This window comes from Martes martes (genome assembly GCF_963455335.1).
Source record: "Martes martes genome assembly, chromosome: 10".
NCBI lineage: Eukaryota > Metazoa > Chordata > Mammalia > Carnivora > Mustelidae > Martes > Martes martes.
Window position 1 is genome coordinate 31,911,209 of NC_137898.1, and position 23,665 is coordinate 31,934,873.

Genomic DNA, 23,665 nt, shown 5'->3' on the forward strand with positions numbered 1-23,665 from the left:
AAAGATTTTATTTATTTATTTGAGATAGAGAGGGTGAGAGAGCATGCGAGGGAAGAAGAAAGCTATCCTTTTGTATATAATCTTCAAAGACTATCTATTTAAATCCATGATCCTTGATGGTGTGCACCTATCTTCCTTCATGGGATCCTTTAATATTTCATTTAATGAGTCAATTTCATTAATTTGGGGAGCTGATTTTAAAAAGTATGTGTGTGTGTGTGTTTTAAGTTTTAATGACTCTGGTTTTCAGAATTTGAAGTCACTTAACTCATCCAAAAGGATTGAATATCTTCTCTTCTGAATATGCTTCAAAAAAGTATTCAGAGGACAAATGAATTCCATTTCTAATATCCCCAAGTCTGACTTTGTGTGGCTTCTTTTCAAAGAATGATAAGTGCTTTATAACAGTTCTAAGATTTTAACATTTGAGCATGACAATAACCATCAAGCATTTACAACCACTCTTTTTTTTTTTTTTTAATGAGTTCAAAATAAAATTTTGGAAAGTAAATGTGAGGCCTGGAGTATTTTAAGATTTAGAAAGCAAAATTCTCAATTTTTCATTTTTAATTTGGAATTCCAGAATGAGGTAGCCAGGGAATTATCTCTATCTTAATGAGAGAATAAGTGACTTGTGCAATGTCCTGCAGCTACTTGTGCAAGGTCTTGCAACATCACAGAAATTAAAATCTAAGCCCATATCCCAAATATACTTCATCTTCTGAGACAAATATCCCATCACAGAGTATGGCATTTTTGCTATATGACTTAGGCTACTTTTCTGCATACAAAATTCCTTTCTTATGTTGGTGATGCACAAATATCAACCCCAACTTTGTGTTTATTTTAATGTTATACCAGACATGGTTCTTTCAAGCTTGTAACAGAGTGGTGGGTTTATTTCCCTTTCAACTTTTATCTTATCTTTCATTTTCTTGTTGGAAAATAAGGCACATGCCATCTTTTAAAAGCTGGCTACAAATGTAGGTCACTGGAAGCAGTATTGAGCCTTTGCATGATTTTTCTTAGTCTTTTTAGTTTGCCAAAGCAGCTCTAACTGTGGCTGCCAGGGGAGAACTCAGAATTTTAAATAAGCTCTCACAAGTAGCCAGGGGGAAAAAAAGAGTGAAACCCTGGGGTCAAACAGCAAATTTCTGGCTCAACTAGCACTTCGGAGTTGTAAGCACTGAAAAGCATATAGATAGCCTGATAATTTTCTGAACAAATAAAATGTTGACAAAGAAATGGAAGGAACATAGTCTGACTATAGTTTTGCCTTAAAAGGGCTCTTCAAATATTTGTATTTAAACTATGAACAGAAGATACACAGTAAAATAAAGTTTTAATAAAAAATACATATTATGTAGGCTCAGAAAAGTAAAAATAAGTAAAAACGTGTGGGAAGATGTGCTATTTAGAAGGTACTGAGTATGCATGAAACTTGCAAAGTGGAATGGCAGAAGGGCCAGAAAATAATTTTTTAAATTATTTATAACGTATTACTCTTGTTCTGAATCATTAAAAAACTACAACTTTTATGATAAGTATAATTTTTTAAAAATGTTCAGTAGTATATGTGGCCAAACAGGGGACATTTCGTTAACTTCATTGTTGCAGCTTTCTCAATTTTTGGCAGAACAAGGAGAACAAAGTTGGATCTGAAATATTTTTGTATTCTATTTGCTCAGAAGGACCAGCCTGTAATCTGATGCTATAACATACTAAGAGCAAACAAACTAACCCCACTCATTGGATTTAGACTTCTAATTTTTGTTCCATGATCAATTAGTAAAAGATGGATGGCAAATACAGATTCAATCTTGACACCAAATTGACCCAAGGAAAGGAAAGGAAAGCTTTCTAATAATAATTCAAACCGTACACTATTTAGCAAATACTACTTCATCTAATTCTAAATCAACTGATGTTATCTTCTCTCAGTTTAACCAAAAAAACCCAAAAAACAAACAAACAAAAAAAACCCACCAAAAAAAAACAAATAAAGCAAAAGATACAAGATACAATAAATAAGACCTTATTAAATGAGTTCATTATTTGGGTAACAAACTGATATTTGGGGATATATAAAAAATGCTTCCAAATTATTAGATATTTTTGTTTTTACTTATAGAAAGTCCATAAAAGGGAATTCTGAAGATGTTAGTCTAAATTTTCATACTTCATTACTAAGTACCTTGTTGCTATATTAATTCATCTCATATGACATGGCTTATTTTAAATAAATTGTTACTTATTCTGTGACTTAAAAGTTATTATAAAGTAATTAATTTTCAATTATGAAAGATTTTCTCTATAATAAGGGTAGTTTCACCATAATTGATTTTAAATTTGAGCTATTAACTTATTAGTATGTTTGATATTAAAAAATATATACTGCAAGCCTTTAGTAAACATCAAGGCAGTTACATTCCTGCTCATAACCATGTACTTATCTTAGGTACATATTAAAAAGTAAAACTTTTAAACTCCTTAAAAGCATCCTCAGCTTCCACTTTGTTCTGTGTTTGATGCTGGACAGTATGCAATGTATATAACAAATAACTCAAAAAGTTAATGCTGTAAGTCAGGAATTAACCCTTTGCTCTAGATATTAGATATCTCTTCCTGCATGAATATTACCTACCTCGTCTGTCATCTCTAAAGATATTCGAATTAACTTTTAAAACTCACCTTAGTATATTGTGAAATAACATTTAAATTTACTTCTAAAAATCAGGTTACTTTCTTTAATTCTGCAAATATTAACATACATTGTTTAAAATTATGAAAAAGATAATAGAAAAACACAGCACTTTCAAGTTCTAAGGAAATTGTGAATGTTTGTGTATATAATTTTTTATTTCTAAAAATATCAGTCTATCTACTGATAAATGCTTAAATATTCTAACATAAAAATACAATTTTCGCTATTTTAGAAAACATTGCATAGAAAATTTTCAGAGAATACTTATCACTGTATTTGAGATGATCAAGAACATTCTTTTAGATAAAAAGTTAACTGAAAAATACTTACCAGCTTTTTAAAAGCTTTAACAACATCATGTATATTGTTCTATAGGATTTTCTAAGGGGTGTAATTTTTCAGTGTTACATCTTAATGCTGACTTCCTGAAGGAGCTTTGACTACAATAGGCATGAATATGTTTTCAAAGGATGATGGATAAATTGCTGGGTGGTTATATAATATATCTTAGGCAGCTGATGGGGCTTTTTATCCTTTACTTGTCTTTTAGTTATACACAGTTTTAAGATAATTATGGTCTATAAGATTGTCTTTTCCCTCTTCTTGTACCAGCAATATTTGCCTTGGTTATAGGTTCCAGAAATCCCCAATCATACATCATAAAATTAAAAATAAACAATTATAGCATCCCCCACCACCCCCATGTTGTATCTCTAAACACTGTTAATGTCTTGGTTTTGGTCATTCATTGTTGGGCTGTTTAATACAACTGACTCTAATATAACTCTAATTGAGTTGGGAACACTGAAATCTTGGCTGAATAATATGCAGAAAAAACTATTATCTATATTAGTCCTTAACATCTCATTTTAATCTCATTTTAAATTACACAAAATATTTTATTTTTCTCGGAGGGATGTTAAAAATTTTGTCTATCCACTGGTATTACGAGAGTTTAAATAATTTTAATTTTTACAGCCAGAATTTTTGAATTCAGTCTATTTTAAACTTGTGAAAACTAAGTGGACCACATTAAATGTATATAGGTTAAAAACAATACTTTTTGTACTTCCTTAATAGAAAAATGAGAATGGAATATTATTCTTTTAAATTTATTATTACAAAATAAAAAGGAAAGAAATATGAAAGAAATATGAAATTTTAAAAATCATGAATTTAAGAAATATTACTGATGAGTGAAAGTTCTGTTAACTCAAAAACTAGATAGGGGTGGGCACCTGGGTGGCTCAGTTGGTTAAGCCACTGGCTTTGGCTCAGGTCATGATCCTAGAGTCCTGGGATCGAGTCCCATATTAGGCTTCCCCCGCTCTGCAAAGAGCCTGCTTCTCCCTCCCCCTTTGCCTGCCACTCCCCCTGCTTGTGTGCTTGTGCTCTCTCTGTCAAATAAATAAATAAAATCTTAAAAAAAAAAAAAAACAAAACAGATAGGGGCACCTGGGTGGTTCAGTTGGTCAAGCAACTGCCTTCGGCTCAGGTCATGATCCCAGAGTCCCGGGGGGAGTCTGCTTCTCCCTCTCACCTTCCCCCTCTCATGCTCTCTTTCTCTCTCTCTCCCATTCTCTCTCTCGGGAAAAAAAAAAAAGATACATTTTCAGAGAAGAGCTATATGAAATGCAAGTACATAAGTAAAAATAAAAAACTGTTCTGGGCTACTCCTTATAAATACAAGAATGAAAATATGCTTAAGATCATTAGGTTTTTGTGGACGCATTTTAATGTCCTTGATAATATATTAAGTACACAAGATTGGGTAAAACTGACTGGATGACATTAGAAAACATTCTTCATAAAACCACCTAAGCTGCTTCAAAGACATACTGGACCAGAAGGACTTAACAGATACATTCAGAACATCCCATCCTAAAACATCACATATACATTCTTTTCAAGTGCACATAAGACATTCTCCGGAATAGATCACATATTAGATCATAAATCAGGTCTCAACAAACAAAAAAAGATTGGAATCATATCATGCACCTTTTCTGACCAAAATGCTATAAAACTAGGAGTCAACCACAAGAAAAAAAAAAACCGGCAAGACCACAAACACATGAAGGTTAAACAACGTACTACTAAACAATGAATGTTGTCAATCAGGAAATCAAAGAAGAAATTAAAAAATATATGGAAACAAATGAAAGTGAAAACACAATGATCCCAAACCCCTGCAAGGCAGCAAAAGCAGTCCTAAGAGGGAAGTACATAGCAACACAAACCTACCTCAAGAAGCAAGAAAAATCTTAAATAAACAATCTAACCTTACACCTAAAAGAGTTAAAAACAAAACAAAACAAGAAATGAGGCCAAAAGCCAACAGAAGGAAGGAAATAATAAAGATCTGAGCAGAAATAAATGATATAGAAGTGGAAAAAAAAAACAGATTAGGAAAAACAGGAGCTGGTAATTTGAAAAATTAAAAAAAAATTGGTAGACCTCTAGCAAGACCTATCAAAAAGAAAAGAAAATGGACCCAAATAAATAAAATCACAAGTGAGAGAGGAGAAATAACAACCGATACAACAAAATACAATTAATTATAAGAGATTATTATGAAAAACTATATACCAACAAATTGGACAAACTGAAAGAAATGGATAAATTCCTAGATTTAATTTTAATTCACATTTAAACTACCAAAACTGAAACAGGAAGAAATAGAAAACTTGAACAGAACAATAACCAGCAGAGAAATTGAGTCAGTAATCAAAAACTTCCAACAAATAAAAGATAAGGACCACTATGATCTTTTATATGTCTATTACTCAGAAAAAAATTTAAATTCATTACAGTAACACAACCCTTTCTTTCCCTTTTACTTAATTGTGAACAACTCACATCTGAAAAAATAAAAAATTTAAATAGAACTGATGTTAAATCCTGTCCCATTTGACTGGTATATCTTAATAAAGCAAATGTGAAAATTTTTATGTCCATTCACATACTGCATGTAACACTAAGTGTAAAGATTACTAAATTGTAAAGAAGTGTGTTTAACATGTTAATCTTTTCAGACAAGTTTAAAATGTACTTAAATGTAAATATGAATTTTTGTTATAGAAAAACTATCATAAGGTCATTGATAAATATTTTGAACATGAAACACTGCATTCACACAAAACTCTGTGAGAACTGGAATAGAAAATATGAATTCAAGGCAAAGATGATTGATGTAAAATTTCCAGATGTTAAAAAAGAGCTCGCTTATGTACATATATTTCTAGAAATAATGGTACTGACATCAAATTGTGATGTTATTTAGATTCAGTTGGATACACTTAGAAGACTGATTTAAAAGTATTTAACTAAAAATACAGTATTTATAGGGGCGCCTGGGTGGCTCAGTTGAGCGGCTGATTCTTGATTTCAGCTCAGGTCATGATCTCAGGGTCCTGTGGTTGAGACCTGTACTCAGCAGAAGTCTGCTTGAGATTCTCTCTCATTCTCCCCTCCCCCATGCGCATTCATGCACATGCACATGCACATTTTGAACAATATTTACAATAACATCTTTTACAACTAAACAATCTCATAACTGCAATTTTTAGATAACTTGGTGTACAGATACATAATTAAAAAAATTTTTTTTATAAGTGTGAAAGCAAAAAGGTCGAAAGATCACTGTACTTTACTATGTGTACAATTGGCCAAGATCTTGAATGTGAGGTGATAATCATTCAATTCAGGCTAATAAATAAATGTGAAATTCTTCATGTAGGTTTTAAATGTAATCTTTATATTTTTAGTAAGACTGTATCAGTCAGAGTTCTCCAGAGAAACAGTACCAATAGGATATGTGTATATACATATGTGTGTATATATTGCTTTGTTTTATACAAAATTATATATATAAATAACTACATGTACATATTATATATGTAATTGTATTTTAATACAAAAAAGATTTATTATTTATTATTTAAAAAAAGGAATTGGCTAATACTACTAGGGAAGCTGACAAGTCCCTAGGTCTGCAGGATGAGTGAGTACGCTAAAGACCCAGGAAAGCTGATGGTGTAGTTCTCATCCAAATGTTGGCAGGCTCAAGAATCAGGAAGAACTGATTTTTTAGTCTGAATCAAAGGCAGGAAAAAGCTGAAGTTCAGATTGAAGGCAGTCAGTCAGAAGGAATTCGTTCTTAGCTGAGGGAGGGTTAGCCTTTTAGTTCTATTTGTACCTTCCACTGATTTGATGAGGCCCACTCACATTAGGGATTGCAATCTGCTTTACTTCATTTACCAATTTAAATTAAGTATTTTTTAAAAATTTTGTTTACTTATTTAAGAGAGAGAACATGAGCAGGGGAGAGGGGCACAGGGAGAGGAAGCAGCAGACTCCCTGCTGAGCAGGGAGCCTGATGTGGGGCTTAATCCCAGGACCCTGGGATCATGACCTGAGCGGAAAGCAGATGCTTAATTGCTAAGCTACTCAGGCGCCCCTACCAATTTAAATATCAATCTCATCCAGAAACACCCTCATAAGAGTACTTAGGATAATGTTTGATCAAATATCTGGGAACCTTGTGGCCCAGTCAAGTGGACACATAAAATTAACCATCACATGTCCACCCCTTGTCAAGTTGGCACCCATACATATTTCCTTAAACTATACTTAAGCTCCAGATGAAGATAATATGTCATAATGCCACATTCCTAGATGTGTCTCCTAATGCTGTCTTAACCTGGGTTCCTTTTTACCACACTACAGCCTAGAAACTTTGCATGTATAATGCCAGGGAAGTTACAGAACTCCCTTTGTATATTCTGGATCTCTCTGGCACCACTGTCCTTTATTATTTGATGCCCAATGTCTTGAAAACTGTTGTTTAATATATTTTGCCCTGTTTTTTAGTTGGTTCAGGGCTAAAGAGAAATCTGATCCTCATTAACATATCTTGGTCAAAAGTGCAACTTTTTAAAAGTCTACTTTTTTACTCTAATTTTACATATTTTTTACAGTATCATAAAATTGTTCCATGAATAAATGTTTGCAGAACCTAACTACTTACATAAATAACTAGATGTTTTAAGAAATCCTAATTTAGGGGCACCTGGGTGGCTCAGTGGGTTAAAGCCTCTGCCTTCGGCTCAGGTCATGATCCCAGGGTCCTGGGATCGAGTCCCGCGTCAGGCTCTCTGCTCAGCAAGGAAGCCTGCTTCCCTTCCTCTCTCTCTGCCTGCATCTCTGCCTACTTGCGATCTCTGTCTGTCATATAAATAAATAAAATCTTAAAAAAAAAAAAAGAAATCCTAATTTATAACTTCACTCCTTTACATAATTCAACAGAGGACAAGTAAAGTACCCTGAGATTTTTAATATTAACTTGTACAAATTCAAGGTACTCAGGAAAGGTGTTAGGGATTAGTTTTCAAATAAAAAGTGTAATTCTCTAAAGCAAAATGTGTTGGTATATCGATTAGATTTTAACATCAGTTGCCTAGGTTGCAGGAGAAAAGAAGGAAGAATAAAACACTTCATTTTGAAACGAATATATAGTTGATTCTTTAACAACACAAGTTTGAACTATACAGATCTACTTACATGTGAATCTTTTATGATAAATATAGTATTGTAAATGTATTTTCTCAACATTGTCCTTACTCTAATTCACTTTATTGTAGGAATATACAGTATGTACAGTATATAATATATATGTATATATGTATATGTATGTGTGTGTATATATACAATATATGTATATAGGAATATACAAGAATGTACAGTATATAATACATATAACACACAAAATATGTATTAATAGACTGTTTATGTTGTTAGTAAGGCTTTCAGTCAATATTAGGTGGAAATACTATTTTGGGGGAGTCAAAAGTTAAAAGTTATATGTGGATATTTAACTGTGCAGGGGATCAGTGTCTCTAACCCCATGTTGTTCAAAGGTCAAGGGTTATCCTGCTTCTGGCCTGGCAAAAATTGCCTACGTGGCTATAAAGATGTTTGATATAAAATCTTAGTCTCCATACTATGGTGGAATGTGTCGTGAAGAGCTTGTACAGCTTCTTTAGGATGATAATCTTGGCCTTTATTGTTCCTACCAAGCATAGTACTGTCCAGAAATTGATTGGATTAATTAAGACCAGGGAAAAGAAACAAAAGAAGAAACAAAAACATCAAGAAAATATTACAAAAGCCAAACACCAAAAATAAGAACAAAGGAAAACAGGCTCTGCAACCAGAAGAAAATCATTTGGAAAATTATACAAAGATTTCTCCTTTGGATTTTATGACCGTATTACTTAATAAGCAAAATCTGACCCATATGAAAGAATCGTGTTAGTTTTACCTCATCATTATATAACTTTTTATAGTGGGTATAGGAATTTGTTGGTGTCTGCTGAAAGCTATGGTATGTTAATACTTACTATGCTACAAATTCTTTATAAACGAATTAATTGTTTGTTATTTTGCAGACAATGCACTGAAACGAAAACACCCTATGGGAGAAAATAACTTTAGATTCTATTCTTCTATTCAAATAACGGCTTAAGTTGTGTTCCTGTTCTGGACAAAGAAATTAAGAATTTTAAAACAGAATTGTCCTCTCTGAGGTGTAATGTGTGTTTTGGCTTTAAAAAGACAGAGTATATCAGTCACATATTTTATTATTATTGCTTGTTACTTGGAAAAGAGTAATTTCTGGCAGTCTCAAAGCAAAATGAGATTAATAAATGAGTACTTCTAATTTCTGTATCTTTCTTCTAATTTATGTCTTTAGGATCCTGGTAATATAATATCAGATAATATGCTGTTGTTTTCCTTTACTTTACTTTTTACAGAGTTATCTTCTTATGACTATAGTAATAACTTTATTTATTGTCAGTTTTTAGTAGCTTATTAATATTGTTCCCAATGCCAGTATCAACTTACAGTTATAAAAATTGTCCAAGAACACTAATTTAAAAAGTGAAACTACATCTTTAAATAAATTTGATATTTTTCTTTAACAGAAAAAAAATATGTATGGTCACATTAATGAATTTAAATATGGTTTTTATTTATTTATTTATTTATTTTTATTTATTTTTAAAGATTTTATTTATTTATTTGACAGACAGAGATCACAAGTAGGCAGACAGGCAGGTAGAGAGAGAGGAGGTAGCAGGCTCCCTGCAGAGCAGATAGGCTGATGCGGGGCTCGATCCCAGGACCCTGGGACCATGACCTGAGCTGAAGGCAGAGGCTTTAACCCACTGAGCCACCCAGGCGCCCCTAAATATGGTTTTTAGATAAACAAATATCTTGTTTACCTAAAATTTTCATAAAATTTTATGTATGTATTTTGTTTACATATATCTTGTTTATATATACATAAGCAATATTTTTTCATGAAATGTTCAAAATGCAGTATTTTTGCATTTGTATATTCTATACCTGTAAAATATCAGCAGGGTCTTCTTTTGCAGATGCAACCAACAAAGTATGCCCATTGATGATTCCTTCTGCCAGGAAATACTTGAAGAGCAAAGAAGAGTAAGTACTATATTTATCCTCTTCTGTAAAAAAGAAAAAAATTATAGTCAGTATCTTACCATATGCCAAGCACACTCAGATGTGTTAACAATTTTCCTCCTTAAAACAAGTATATAAAATGGGGCAATAATTGTCTTCCTAAAAAGTACAGTTAGATAGGCTAAGAGACCTATCTGGATAGTCCACGGGAAGTGAGTACTTTTAATATAGTCTGATTTCAAAATTATTCTCCATCCTCTACACCATCTCTGATATCCACAAAATTTAGAAGGTTACATATGATGATAGAAAAAAAAAAAAACAGACTTTCTTTTTCTGTTTCCTAAGATTTTTTTCAGGCGTTGCATCTCTAAAATACCTTTTATTCTTACCTACCAACCAGTTTGTAAACTCACACTTCATTTCTTATATGTCATAATAATTAAGCACTTAAGTGTACGTAGCCTGAAGATTAGTATTTATAAAATTTGTAAAAATAGTATTACTTCTACATTTGTGTTTTAGGTTTTAAATTCAATAGCAATTTAAAACTGAAGAGTAATCTGAGAGTTCTTAAATCTGTACTAAATGTTTTCCGAGTAAACAGTTCTTTGACCTTTTATTATTCCTTCATCCTACCTTCTTTCTGAATTTTTTTTTAATATTTTATTTATTTGACAGACAGAGATCACAAGTAGGCAGAGAGGCAGGCAGAGAGAGAGGAGGAAGCAGGCTCCCTGCTGAGCAGACAGCCCGACGCGGGGCTCGATCCCAGGACCCTGGGATCATGACCTGAGCCGAAGGCAGAGGCTTTTAACCCACTGAGCCACCCAGGCGCCCTCTTTCTGAATTTTTATGAAAAAAATCATATACCAGGTTTCTTCGACAAAATGTGTTAATATTTTTGAGATTTTGTGATATAATATAAACTCAAGTATACCTTTGTTTTCTAATATTATTGATAAGCTACATGTCTACACTTTTATATCACCTTTCTTTCCTTTAATACTTTGAGCACAACATAAAGAGACAATGGCAGATTTACTGAATTACTTAAAAAAAGAGAAGCCTTTATTAATTTTTTCAACAAATATTAATTGAATTCCTATGTCAGGCATTGTTAATATCTGTAAAAACCACACTGTTAAAAAATATTCCTAAGAAAGTTTGGACTTGTGGTAATGTTAGCACTGTGCACAAAGCCTCTTGCAGCTTTAAGTATAAAACCTGAATAAAATACCATTAAATTTTTTTTTTTAAGATTTTATTTATTTGCCAGAGAGAGAGAGAGAGTACACACAAGCAGGCAGAGAGGCAGCCAGAGAAGCAGGCTTCCTGCTGAGCAAGGAGCCCCATGCGGGACTCGATCCCAGGACCCTGGGATCATGACCTGAGTCGAAGGCAGCAGCTTAACCAACTGAGCCACCCAGGCGTCCCTAAAATACCATTAAAAAATAAATATTTAAAGGCACTGCAAAGCAATTAAAAGAAGACATCAACCACAGCAGTTTCCTTTTGAAAGACTGTGATCATGACATGTAAAAACTTCAAGTTTCTGGCCGTTTTTTTTTGTTTGTTTGTTTTTTGTTTTTGCCCAAAATGGGGTTCTTAAGCTCCCTTAGTTCTGACAGCTCTAAATCATATCCTCTCCAGCTTAAGGTGGCAGAATGTAGAGTTCAGTGTTGTCAAAATAGCTGAAACTTTAGGGGAAAAATCCTTGAATTAAGAGTGCTCTACAGGGGCGCCTGGGTGGCTCAGTGGGTTAAAGCCACTGCCTTCGGCTCGGGTCATGATCCCTGCGTCCTGGGATCGAGCCCCACATTGGGCTCTCTGCTCAGCGGGGAGCGTGCTTCCTCCCTTCTCTCTCTGCCTGCCTCTCTGCCTACTTGTGATCTCTCTCTGTCAAATAAATAAATAAAATCTTTAAAAAAAAAAAAAAAAAAAAAAAAAAAAAAAAAAAAGAGTGCTCTACAAAATTTACCAAATGTGCCCAAATCTGTGGTTGACCACTAAGCTACCAATGCATGAGTGGGAGAAAAAACAGTAAGTAGGTAAGAGAGAACAGTTAAAGTTGAAAGACAACTAAATCTTGTGAGATTTACAAATCTGATGCTCCTCTGAAGGCATGCATTTCCCAATAAGCTTGTAATAAAGTTGAAGTCTTACTGACTTGATGTGGCAGAAAGCGTGAGCCCCCAAATGTGTGTATAAATTCTGTATAAATATTTGGCTCTAAGTTTCTAACTGTAAGGGACAGCCCTGTGTGACCAGGTTAAAAATGCCAAACCTAAAAGCTGTAAAACTGAGCAGAGATACAGAGATACAATCTGTTGCAAAATATACGGAAGTGAGAATTAATTTAAAATCAGGCAAGTTAGCTATCTATTAAAACAAAAAACCTGAAATCCTCAGGAAAACAGAATGAATTCAGAATCATTAAAATGCATTTTTTACAATGTGAAGATTTCAATAAAAAATCAGTGAATATGATCCATACTAGGGAAAACACAACGTACAGAAACTGACTCAAAGTAAAATGTATTCAGAGTATTAAAGGAGGGGCACCTGGCTGGTTCAATCAGTAGAGCATGTGATGCTTGATCTGAGGGTCATGAGTTCAAGCCCCATACTGGGTATGGAGCCTACTTAATTAAAAACAACAACAACAACAACAACAAAGTATTAAAGGATGATCTATCAATAAGTGAACAGAAAAGGACTATCAACAGAGAATGAGAAACTATAAAAACGAACCAGATAGAAAATTTAGAGTTTAAAATTATTATTCCTTATATGAGAAATTTATTTGGTGATCACACAAGTAGATTGGAGATGAATAAAGGAAAAAATAATTGATATACCTTAAGGGTAATCAATACAAAGTAGGAAATCTGAAGAATAGAGAAAAAAAGTTAAGAAAATTGAACAGAACATCAGAGACATGGACCAACACACAGCAGTCCAAAACACGCTTAAGTGGGGCCCTAGACTTTGGGAGACAGTGAGAAACAGAAACAATCCTTCAAGAAGTGATGACTAAAAATTTCCTAAATTTGATAAAATATTCAATTTCAGATCTAAAAAGCACAGGAAGTGTCTCCTAGGATAAATGCAAAAATCCCAAATCTAAGTACCTCATAGTTAAATCTTGGAAGAGGTAGGGAGAAATGGCATGTGACATACAGTGGTACAATCACAAAATCAACAAGTGATTTCTCATCACAAACAATAAAGGCTGGAGGATATGATAATTATATATTCTAAGAGTTGAAAAAGAAACAACTTCATCAAAAACTATAAATGTATAAAACATGTTTAAGAATGGAGGTGAAGGGGGCACCTTGGTGGGTCAGTGGGTTAAAGCCTCTGCCTTCAGCTCAGGTCATGATCTCAGGGTCCTGGGATCAAGTCCCGCATCGGGCTCTCTGCTCAGCAGGGAGCCGGTTCCCCCCCACCCCCCTCTCTCTACCTGCCTCTCTGCCTACCTGCAATCTCTCTGTCAAATAAATAAATAAAATCTTAAAAAAAAAAAGAATAGAGGTGAAATACTATGTTTATATAGGACAGCTGTACTACAGGACACTAAAAGCTAAAGGGAAATTATACAACATCAAAATCTGCACTTACAGGAAGGAATAAAGAATACAAATCACAACAAATATGTGGGAAATTATAACACTGTATGATCTTGTGTATATGTACTTATGTGCATGGGTGTGTATATAGATGTACATATATGTGGGGGGGGATAAATTACTTTGTTTCTTAGAATTTCTTTAAAAGTATAACTATTTAAAGCAAAACTGACAGAACTAAGCAAAGAAAGACATAAATTCAATTTGGAGATTTAATTGTACATTTCTTAGTAATTGTCAGAATAGCTAAAGAGGAAAATTATCAAGAAAATAGAAAATCTGAATGACCTCATAGACCACCTTGGATAATATATGGTTCCAGAATATACATTTAGTGCATCCAGAATGTACACCAAGATAAACCATATGCTATTCCAAAAAACAAGTCCCAATATATTTCAAAATATTAAAATCTTACTTTAGAAACTGAAATTTTAAAAATTCTATTTATGATCAATTCATAATAACATGAAATGTTATTATGTTTATTTATTAAATAAATGTTTATTTATTTCATAAAAACATGAAATATTTTGGAGAAATTTGACAATACATGTGAATGAATTAGCTCCACACTGAAAAGTATAAAATATTCTGAGAATAAGTAAAGAAAACCTAAATAAATGGAGAAGTATATCATGTTTAGGGAATATAAGACTCAAATCTTTCAAATTGATTTACAGATTTAATGGAATTCCAATGAAAGCCCCATAAGATTTTTGGAGAAATTGATAAGCTAATTCTGAAATTTACGCAGAAATCCAAAGGTCCTAGAATAACCAAACAAATCTGAAAGTGAAAGTCTATTTCAAGATTTAGAATACAAGCTACAACAATCAAGGCAATGTGGAATTAGCTAAATGAGAGACATATAGGTCAATAAAAAAGGATACAGAGTCCAGAAATAAACCCACATAACTGATTTTTTTATAAAGGTGGAGAAAAAATTGTCTTTTCAACAAATTGTCCTGGAACAATTGGATACCCAGATGCAAAAAATAACAAAAACCTCAATATTACCCCATACTACAAAAAAACAAAAACAAAAAAACCCCAAACAAACAAAAAATCCACAACATTTCTATCTTACCTCATACTAATACTCAAATATTACCTTGAAACGGATCACAAAACTAAATATAAAAGCTGAAAAAATAAAACTATTAGAAGGAAACAAAGGGAATAACTTCACAACCTTAGAGTAGACAAAGATTTCTCAGGGTATGGAAGCATGAACCACAACAGGAAAAAAAAAAAAAAAAAGGATAGCAAGCTACAGAAAGAAAATATTTTCAATACATACATCTGATAGCAAACTGGTATCCAATATATATACTAAAAACTTTTAATTCAATAAGAAGACAAACTACCCAGTATAAAAATGAGCAAAACACTTCAATACATCCTTCACGAAAGAAGACCAATGAATGTCCAATTAATGTATAAAAAGATGTTTAACAGTATTAAACGCCAAAAAATGCAAATTAAAAACACTGTGAGAAACGTAAAATAAAAATACAATATGAATTATTGACAAGGATGTGGAACAAATAAAATGCTCCTACATTGCTAGTGGCAACGCAAAGTGGTACAGCTACTTTGGAAAACAGTTGGGCAGTTTCTGATACAGTTAAATTTACACTTATAGGAATCAGCAATTCCCCTCCTGCATATTTACCCATGAGACATGAAAACACATGTCCATACATAGTTGTATACACCATGTTTATGGCAGCTTTTTTTGGGTTACAGCCAAAGGCTGCAAACTACACAAATGTGCAACAACTCGTGAATGGAAAAAACAAACGGTACATATACAAGTGAAATGATTCTCAATAATAAAAGAAAGAAACTAATGTATATGCAATATGGATGAATCTGAAAAACATTAAGCTAAGTGAAAAAAGCCAATCACAAAAAGTATGCATAGCTCAATTGCCTTTATGCAATATTCTAGAGTGAGTAAAAACTATCTCTAGTGATAGGAAGGAGTTAGGTGCTTGGGGACAGAAAACTTTTTGGGCATGTGGAAATTTCGGGGGATGATGGAAATGTTTTATATCTCGATTGTTGTGGTGGTTCTCTGAGTATATTTGTAAAATCTCACTAAAATATATACTTAAAATGGGTCCATTATTGTTTGTAATTTATAATCCAGTAAATTTGGTTTATTAAAATAATTTCCTAAGGTGCAACTAAAATTCCAGGTGGTAACTTGTTTATAAACCTTCTCAGCACAGTGTATTTGAGCAAATCCAAGATCAGAAGCATAGCGGACTTGTATGCAGTTCATTTATATATATTAAAGAACATAGCTAGTTAATACTATCATCACAAGTTAAAGTTAATATCCACAAATCTAAAAGACACAAAATGTGCTTGATATGGATTTAGGAGCAATTCATGAGAGCTTTTGCATGTAAAGGAAAACATTTTCAATGCCTCCATACTGCTTACAGCTGACAGGTGGGAAAGCGAACAGAGAACTGTAGGCAGATGACCAGCACTTGCCTACTCACTAATGCAGCTACCATACCGGAAAAAAAAAAAAAAGTTCATTTTACATAACCAACAATTTGTCTCTATTAACTTTAGAAAAATACAAAGTCATGTTTAAAAAAAGAATGATTTTATCTTAAGGAATCACTATTAGGCTGGTTTACAGAAGCAACTATATAAACCAATGTCATTACAAATCATTGACGTCAAAACCAAATCAGATACTAAAAATCTTCTAAGGCTGACATTTTTACAACACGGGAAATTTAAATTTTTAAAAATTATTCCACTATCTACCAGCCCCACAGAATTATGGCTAAAATTTGCTATATTTCCTTTCATTACTTTTTCTGTGGATGTTTTCTTACATGGTTACAATTATTACTGAATTTTGTATCTGGTATTTTTACTTAATCTCACATACTTCATACTCTTGTAGCTATTGTGTTTCAGGGTGCATAATATTCTAGAAAATGTATGTCTTATGATTTACTCATCATTCCTCTACCATGGACTTTTCCTTCTGTTTTCAGGCTTCTGTTACTATTAAATACGCAAGTACAAAAGTGCCTCAAATCCTACATATCCAAAATGGAACCAGTAACTCATTATTTTTTTCTACGAAATGTGATCCTCTTTTGGTTTTTTTAAAAAGTCAGGATTTATTTGATACCTCTTCTCCCTCTCTTCTCCCTATCCCTAAAACTCTGTTAAATTTATTTTCAAAGTATTTCTGAAATTTGATCACTTCCTTCCACGTCAGTGTCACTCTCCTAGTCATACTACCAACAACTTTGCCTAGACAACTGCAATTTCTTATTTATTTCTTTGCATCCACTCTAGTCCTCCAATTTAGTAGTGACCTTTTGAAAATACAAATCCAATCATGTTATTTCCCTACTTAAAACTCTTCAGTGATTTCTCATTGCTTTTGAGAGAAAGAACTAAATCCTTTCACACGGTCTACATACTCTGTGTGGTTGCCGCCACACAATGTGTGTAAATAAAAATATTAGTGGTAAAAGTGGTACAACACTGTCATCTCCCTATAAAAGGACATGATGCTTCTTTTTTTTAAATTAATTTTTCATTTTTTTATAAACATATAATGTATTATTAGCCCCAGGGGTACAGGTCTGTGAATCGCCAGGTTTACACACTTCACAGCACTCACCATAGCACAAACCCTCCCCAATGTCCATAACCCCACCACCCTCTCCCGACCGACACGATGCTTCTTCAACAACTTTTCAGTAAAGAAAGAAAGAAACCTGTTTAATTAGAAAAATAAAAATAATTCTTTATAAAATTAAGGAGAGTATTATTCAGTAAGGGAGTGAACTTAGATAAGGTACTTCATAAACCAGAGAGAGACACCTACAGATAATAAAAAAAATACTGAGTGGGGGCACCTGGGTGATGCAGTTGGTTGAGAATCCAACTCTTGGTTTCAGCTCAGGTTGTGATCTCAGGGTCATGAGATGAGCCCCATGTCGGCTCCATGCTCAGCATGGAGCCTGCTTGAGATTCTCTCTCCCTCTCTAATCAATCAATCAATCTTTTTAAAAAAGAAATTAATTATCATTAATGAAGAGTAACAATAAACTAGACAGCAGAATTTCTCTTTTTCTACCTATGTTTTAAATGAGTGAGACTTGTAACTCTTTTCTTATCTACATACAATCCCTAGTGACCTTATCTATACTCATAGCTTAAATTACTATCTTAAGTCTGTAGCCATGTTACATCTTAAGTCTGGACCTTTGCATAAATTATTTCACCTTTTTGGGTAGCTAATTCCCTGAAATCTTCCCAGACCCAAAATAGGTAAACTCATCTTTGGAGAAGCTTTCCTAAAAACTGTGTGAGATGATCAGAGTGCCCTGGAGCATCTTGTTAACTCCTACAGCAGCATTTAATGGACATATTAAAATGGACATCAAGCAAAAAGATCCTCATGGCAGAGAATTCATCTTATTGCTATATTGCTGTAGTAGGTTCATACTATACATCTAGTAAATATTTGTATAATTAAGGAAAAAATCAAAAATCTATTTTGTCTTATAAATCAGCCAGATCTACTGTAGTTTTGCTGAAAACACACCGTAGTGCACGCGCACGCACACACATACACACACACACACAAGTGTGCACACTCTTAAATAGTTATTGACCCGATTTTTTCAAAGACTCCTATGAGGCAGGCAAAACTCATGGAAGAAGATCGCCTATTTAGGGATTAGTTGAAAACCTAAGCTCTTCAAGCTGAAAATCACCATTTTTGTGAAAGAAATTTTGAAGTTGTACATTAAGCATTTCATTAATCTATTTAGTGAATCCCTGTAACACTGGGAAAGCAAAAATGATAAATGATGTGACAGAACTGCCAAAAAGCAAATACAGTTCTGGCCTGAATTAATAGTCTAATTCTGGGGTTGAGAGAGATGGTTGTCCTAGTCTATTCTACAGTAGTGGACCAAACTGACAATAGTATATTTCATTTGAGGACTTACAGAAACTAAAGTATATTCAGAATGAAGTGACTGGGATGGTAAAGGACTTAAAAGCATGAGAAATGGGATATTTAGTTTGAAGAAAAAGAGACCCAAGGGATGCAAGAGAGTTGTCTTCAAATATTTGATGGGCTGTCATATATAAATGGAATCACACAAGAGGTAGAATGAAGCCTAATGGATAGAAACAACAGGAATATCATTTTTTCCTTAATATCAAAGTCCAAAGGAGCTGCCCCTTTCATTGTGCTGAGAATGCTATTAGAGTCACCAATGACTAATTGTCTATTTTCTTGGAAACTTTAAAATCTTTATCTTATTTTGTCTACTGCAGCTATTACCATGGACGACAAGTTTCTTCGTGGAACTAGACTCTCCCCCTTCACATGTATCCCCTGTTTTTAAGACACTCTTTGTACCCAATTATCCTGTTACTTCAGACACTCTTTATATATGCAAACAGTTTTTATAGAGCTCTTAATTCTGTGGAAACTATAATATGAAATGGTTCTATTTAATTTTTCCAGTTACTACTTTCCCTATGCTATGTCAAATCTTCCTTTTTTCATCTCTTGACATCTAGAGCTAATTCAATTATTTTTTCACCAATTTCAGCTATTAAAACTTGGAACAGTCAAGTTTAAAACTTGAACATTCTGTAAAAAGCTCTTCCATACCCTTTAGCGCAGACTAAGACTTGGGGCTTGAAAGTCTTAGTGGGACAGAGGGGTTCTAAAAGAAAGGAAGGTTCTAAAATACCTCTTCCTCTAAGTCATCTTTCCAAGTCCTAGTTCTATTGTTGAGAGAGCAGGGGGACAAAAGTGGCAGTGATCAACTTACATAACTGGCTGTCTGGTTAGGGAGAGATGTCCCTAGCCTCACTATGATCTGGTCTATTTAATATTTAAACCTGCTGCTTTGCAACCTATGAAGTTATGGTGGTTTCCATGTAGGTGGTGAGTGTGGTTTTGTAGGTGGTGTTCAGTTTCATTGTGGCCACATCCGTCATTGAAAAACACTTCCAAAGTGGAATCTAGGTTTTGGAGGGGCTGGCCAGTAATTCATATTAAACTTCTGCTCTGGAAATGTAAGTTACTTCTATCATTACTATTTCGACTGTTTATACAATCTATCGCAGCAGGCCTCTCTCTCTTTTCTACACCAGACACAAAATGGTGTTGTTGTCGAGAATGCTGACAAACTATAGGAGATTTAAGGCAGGCTTCCCCCAAGGACTCTCTCACCATGTACTACTCACTGAGGGCCTTACGGGTTCAGAAGTTTAGCAAGTTGGCTGGGAAACATGGATGCCAGTCTCTGCTTTTCGCAAGCATCTTCAATGTCTGTGTCTGATACCCTTGGGAATTGTATCCCCTTACTTGCCTGAGTGAGGGATCATTTTTGAACTTGAATGTTGCACTTCTGCTCTCTCCAGTCCTTGCCTATGATGTTTGGTAATGGTGGTGATGGCGATGGCGTTATAAGGAAGTAGTTGTGGTAGGTCTTTAGGCCTGCAAGGAGATCCCAACTGCAGGAAAGGGGGAACTTAAACCTTTGCCCCTTTGCCTTCTTTTTCTCACTGTGGGCTATAGTCATCAATTCTGAGGTACTCAACATCCTGTTAAAAATAATAAATAGCTAAACTTGGCTACTAACTATATGTTAAACATGCAATGCACTTCTCATGCATTAGTTCATTTAATCCTCATAGTAAGTTGTAAGACAAATGTTGTTAATCCCTATTTTATAGGTAAAGAAGCAAGGCACAGGGAAAGCAAGCAGCTTGCCTAACGTGACACAGCTAGTAAATAGCAGAGCCATGATTTGAACCTAGGGAGGCTGATTCCAGAGGCTATGCTCTTAACTTCTTTCATGGGATTATTTTCCTTTATCTATCCCTTAAAGACTGATGTGCTTTTGCTTTAGATTTTGACTTGTTTTTCTTTTTACTCTAGTTGTTCTTAGTCTTTCCCAGCATCTCAGACCACTGAGAATCTGATGCAAGTTATATGTTATTTGGAAAATGTACACAGTCATACACAAATTTACATATAATTTCAGGGAATTAACAGACCCCCTAATGTTCCATCTTGGATCCTCCAGGGTCTATAAACCTGGACATTCTGATACATGCCTATGAATGACTTTAACCAAAACATCCACTGAATTAAATATTAGTCAAATAAGGTTGAGAAACCCCAAATATTTTTCTCTAGCCTAAATTTAATATTCTTAAAATTCACTATGTTTAAACTGAATTCATGCTTCACCTCAATACTTGCTCTTTCTCTTCCTTTTCTGACTTCACCTACTGGTACTACCTCCAAACCTTCTCAGGCCAAACATCTGGGAATCATCCTACCTCCTGTCTCTGCTTTATCTTCCACATATTTAGAAAGCACAGATGTAGAGGGGCACCTGGGTGGCAAAGTCAGTAAAGCCTCCAACTCTTTATTTTGGCTTGGATTATGATTTCAGCATGGTGGAATGGATCCCCACAGCAGGTTGGGCAAACAATGGGGAGTCTGTTTCTCTCCTTACCCCTCTCTCTTTGCCCCTCCCTCCCTCAAATAAATAAATCTTAAAAAAAAAAAAAAGCACAGAGGTAGAAATCAACATTCTTGAGACAGATCTATTAAAAGAGGAAATATGTAGGGAAATGCTGTATCAGAGCAATCTAAGCATGGCTGGTGAGACATTTAGAATCCAACATACATAATGAAATGCAGAAGTAGAAAAGTTAGGTAGCATTGTAATATCAAATTATGGTAGTAAATTTATGGTTTAATAGTAACATCATCTCATGTTTCGATGAGAGTAATGAGTAGTTCCATCACTTCAAGTTTTTACTTTATTCCTGATGTGCATCCTTCATAATATCTCTTCATTGCTCAAAATACTCCATGACTACCATCACTATAAAGTAACTTTTTTTAGCCAGGCTTTCACAGCATTCATTCCTTCCTTCAAGCATGTATTCATTGTGCCCTTACATGGTTCCCAGGGTCAGAGAGCTTACAGTCTACTGAATAAGGTACACAATCAGGTATTTTCAATAAGTGTAGTAAGTGCCATGATATAAAGTAAATAAGGAATACTACAGAAGTATACAGAGGAATACTGATTGGCAGTGAGGGTAAGGAAAGCAACAATTAAAGACTTTCTGGAAGAGAATCTAAGTGGATACCTAAGGGATGATTAAGAGTTAGGATGAGAAAGACAATCACCATATGATCTCACTGATATGTGGAATTTAAGAAAGAAGGCAGAGTATCATAGGGGAAGAGGAAAAAATGAAACAAGACAAAACCAGAGAGGGAGACAAACCATAAGAGACTCTAAATCATAGGAAACAAACTGAGGGTTGCTGCAGGGGATGGGAGCTGGGGGTTAGGGTAACTCGGTGATGGACAGAAGGCTTGAGGAAAGAGGTGAAAACATGAGAAGAGATAAGCTAAAGTGAATCATCAGTGGTAGGTCATTAAAGGCCTTGTAGTCCAGGCTACAGAGCATGGACCTTATGTTAAGATCGACAAACAGCACAGAAAGGTTTTATGGATATATCATGATTAGATTTTATATCAGAAAGTTCATTCTACTTATAGTATGAAAATGAACTGAAGTAAGAAAACACTGGAAGCAATGTAAGAAGCTGTTATAATTTCAGTGAGATTTGTGGATTAGGGTCACAGCAGTAAGAATAGAGAGAAGTAGACAGAATTTTAAAATATTTAAAAGGTTAAAAACCTTGGGATTTAAAGATTACTGGATGTGAACGGTGTGAGAGACAAGTATATCATGCAGGTCTCTGGCATGTGTCACTCAGTAGACTGAATAATCCATGAATCACAGGAAGAGGGACAGATTTAGAGGAATAGGGCAGAATTTGGAGATAAGGGAAGATCAACTCTAAGATACATTAATTTTGAGGTGCCTGTAAGATATTCCAGAGAAAATATTGAACAGGGAGTTGAATATGATCTGTGCATTTCTCTGTAGATCCTATGTATGTAGCAATGACTAGAAATTACTGATTACTTTCATAAAATTACTCCTTCTCCCCCGCCCCCATCATTCTAGTTATGGCAGGAACTGAGACCTCCCAGGGAGAGTATGTAGCACTAAAAGAGGAAGAGGATACCAGTATTTTAAATAGAGGCAAATGATTCTTAAAAAGCAAAAGCAGAGGGGTAGAAAGAAAACGAGAAGAGAATGTCTCAACAGATCCAACAGGAGAGAGTATTTCAGGAAATAGTGACTAACCACGTCAACTGCTGCAGAGATCAAGAAGGAAGAGACCTGAGAAGTATTTCTTGGGTTTAGCCATCAGAAGGTCACTAACGTCTCTGGCTAAAGTGGCTTCGGTGATGTTGTACTGCCTGAAGTAAACTGAAGAATGACCGAAATATCATGAAAATGTATAAGAGGTAAAGACTAAAGAGGCTTGGCTAAAAAAGGGAAGAGGAAAAGGGACAGAGGAGTGGGAGTAAGGACAAAGAATTTTCCCCTTTAAAAAGGAAATAAGGCTTGAAAACAGATTAAGCATGTTTAAGTACACATAGGAAAGAACTAAAAAAGAGGAGGAATTAAAGACGGGACAGTTGATATTGCAACTCCTTGGAAAGGTGGAAGGAGGAAAAATTTAATGTCCAGGTGAAAGGATGATTCTCAAACAGGAGAAGGTACAGGACATCTTCCCATGTGTGGGTAGAGGTAAGTACTGAAGTTTGACGGGGAATTTGGGTGAGTTCTCATCTGAAGAGACTACTGTTCGCATGTGAAATACTGGAAGTTATCTGAGAAAATGAGGGACAAAGTAGTAATGT

The 23,665-nt window shown here is 34.3% G+C and overlaps 1 protein-coding gene across 2 annotated transcripts in view; it reads right to left on the minus strand.

Annotated features, from left to right (window-relative positions):
* Nucleotides 1-23,665, minus strand: part of ELP4 (elongator acetyltransferase complex subunit 4) — a 247,570-nt gene that overhangs the window by 208,023 nt on the left and 15,882 nt on the right. For both annotated transcript variants that reach the window (XR_013967578.1, XM_080816975.1), the window contains exon 3: nucleotides 10,115-10,236. Coding sequence is in view for 1 of the 2 variants with exons in the window: in XM_080816975.1 (XP_080673101.1) it covers nucleotides 10,115-10,236 (122 nt within the window). In the remaining variant the exon portion in view is untranslated. The remainder of the gene's footprint in view (nucleotides 1-10,114; nucleotides 10,237-23,665) is intronic.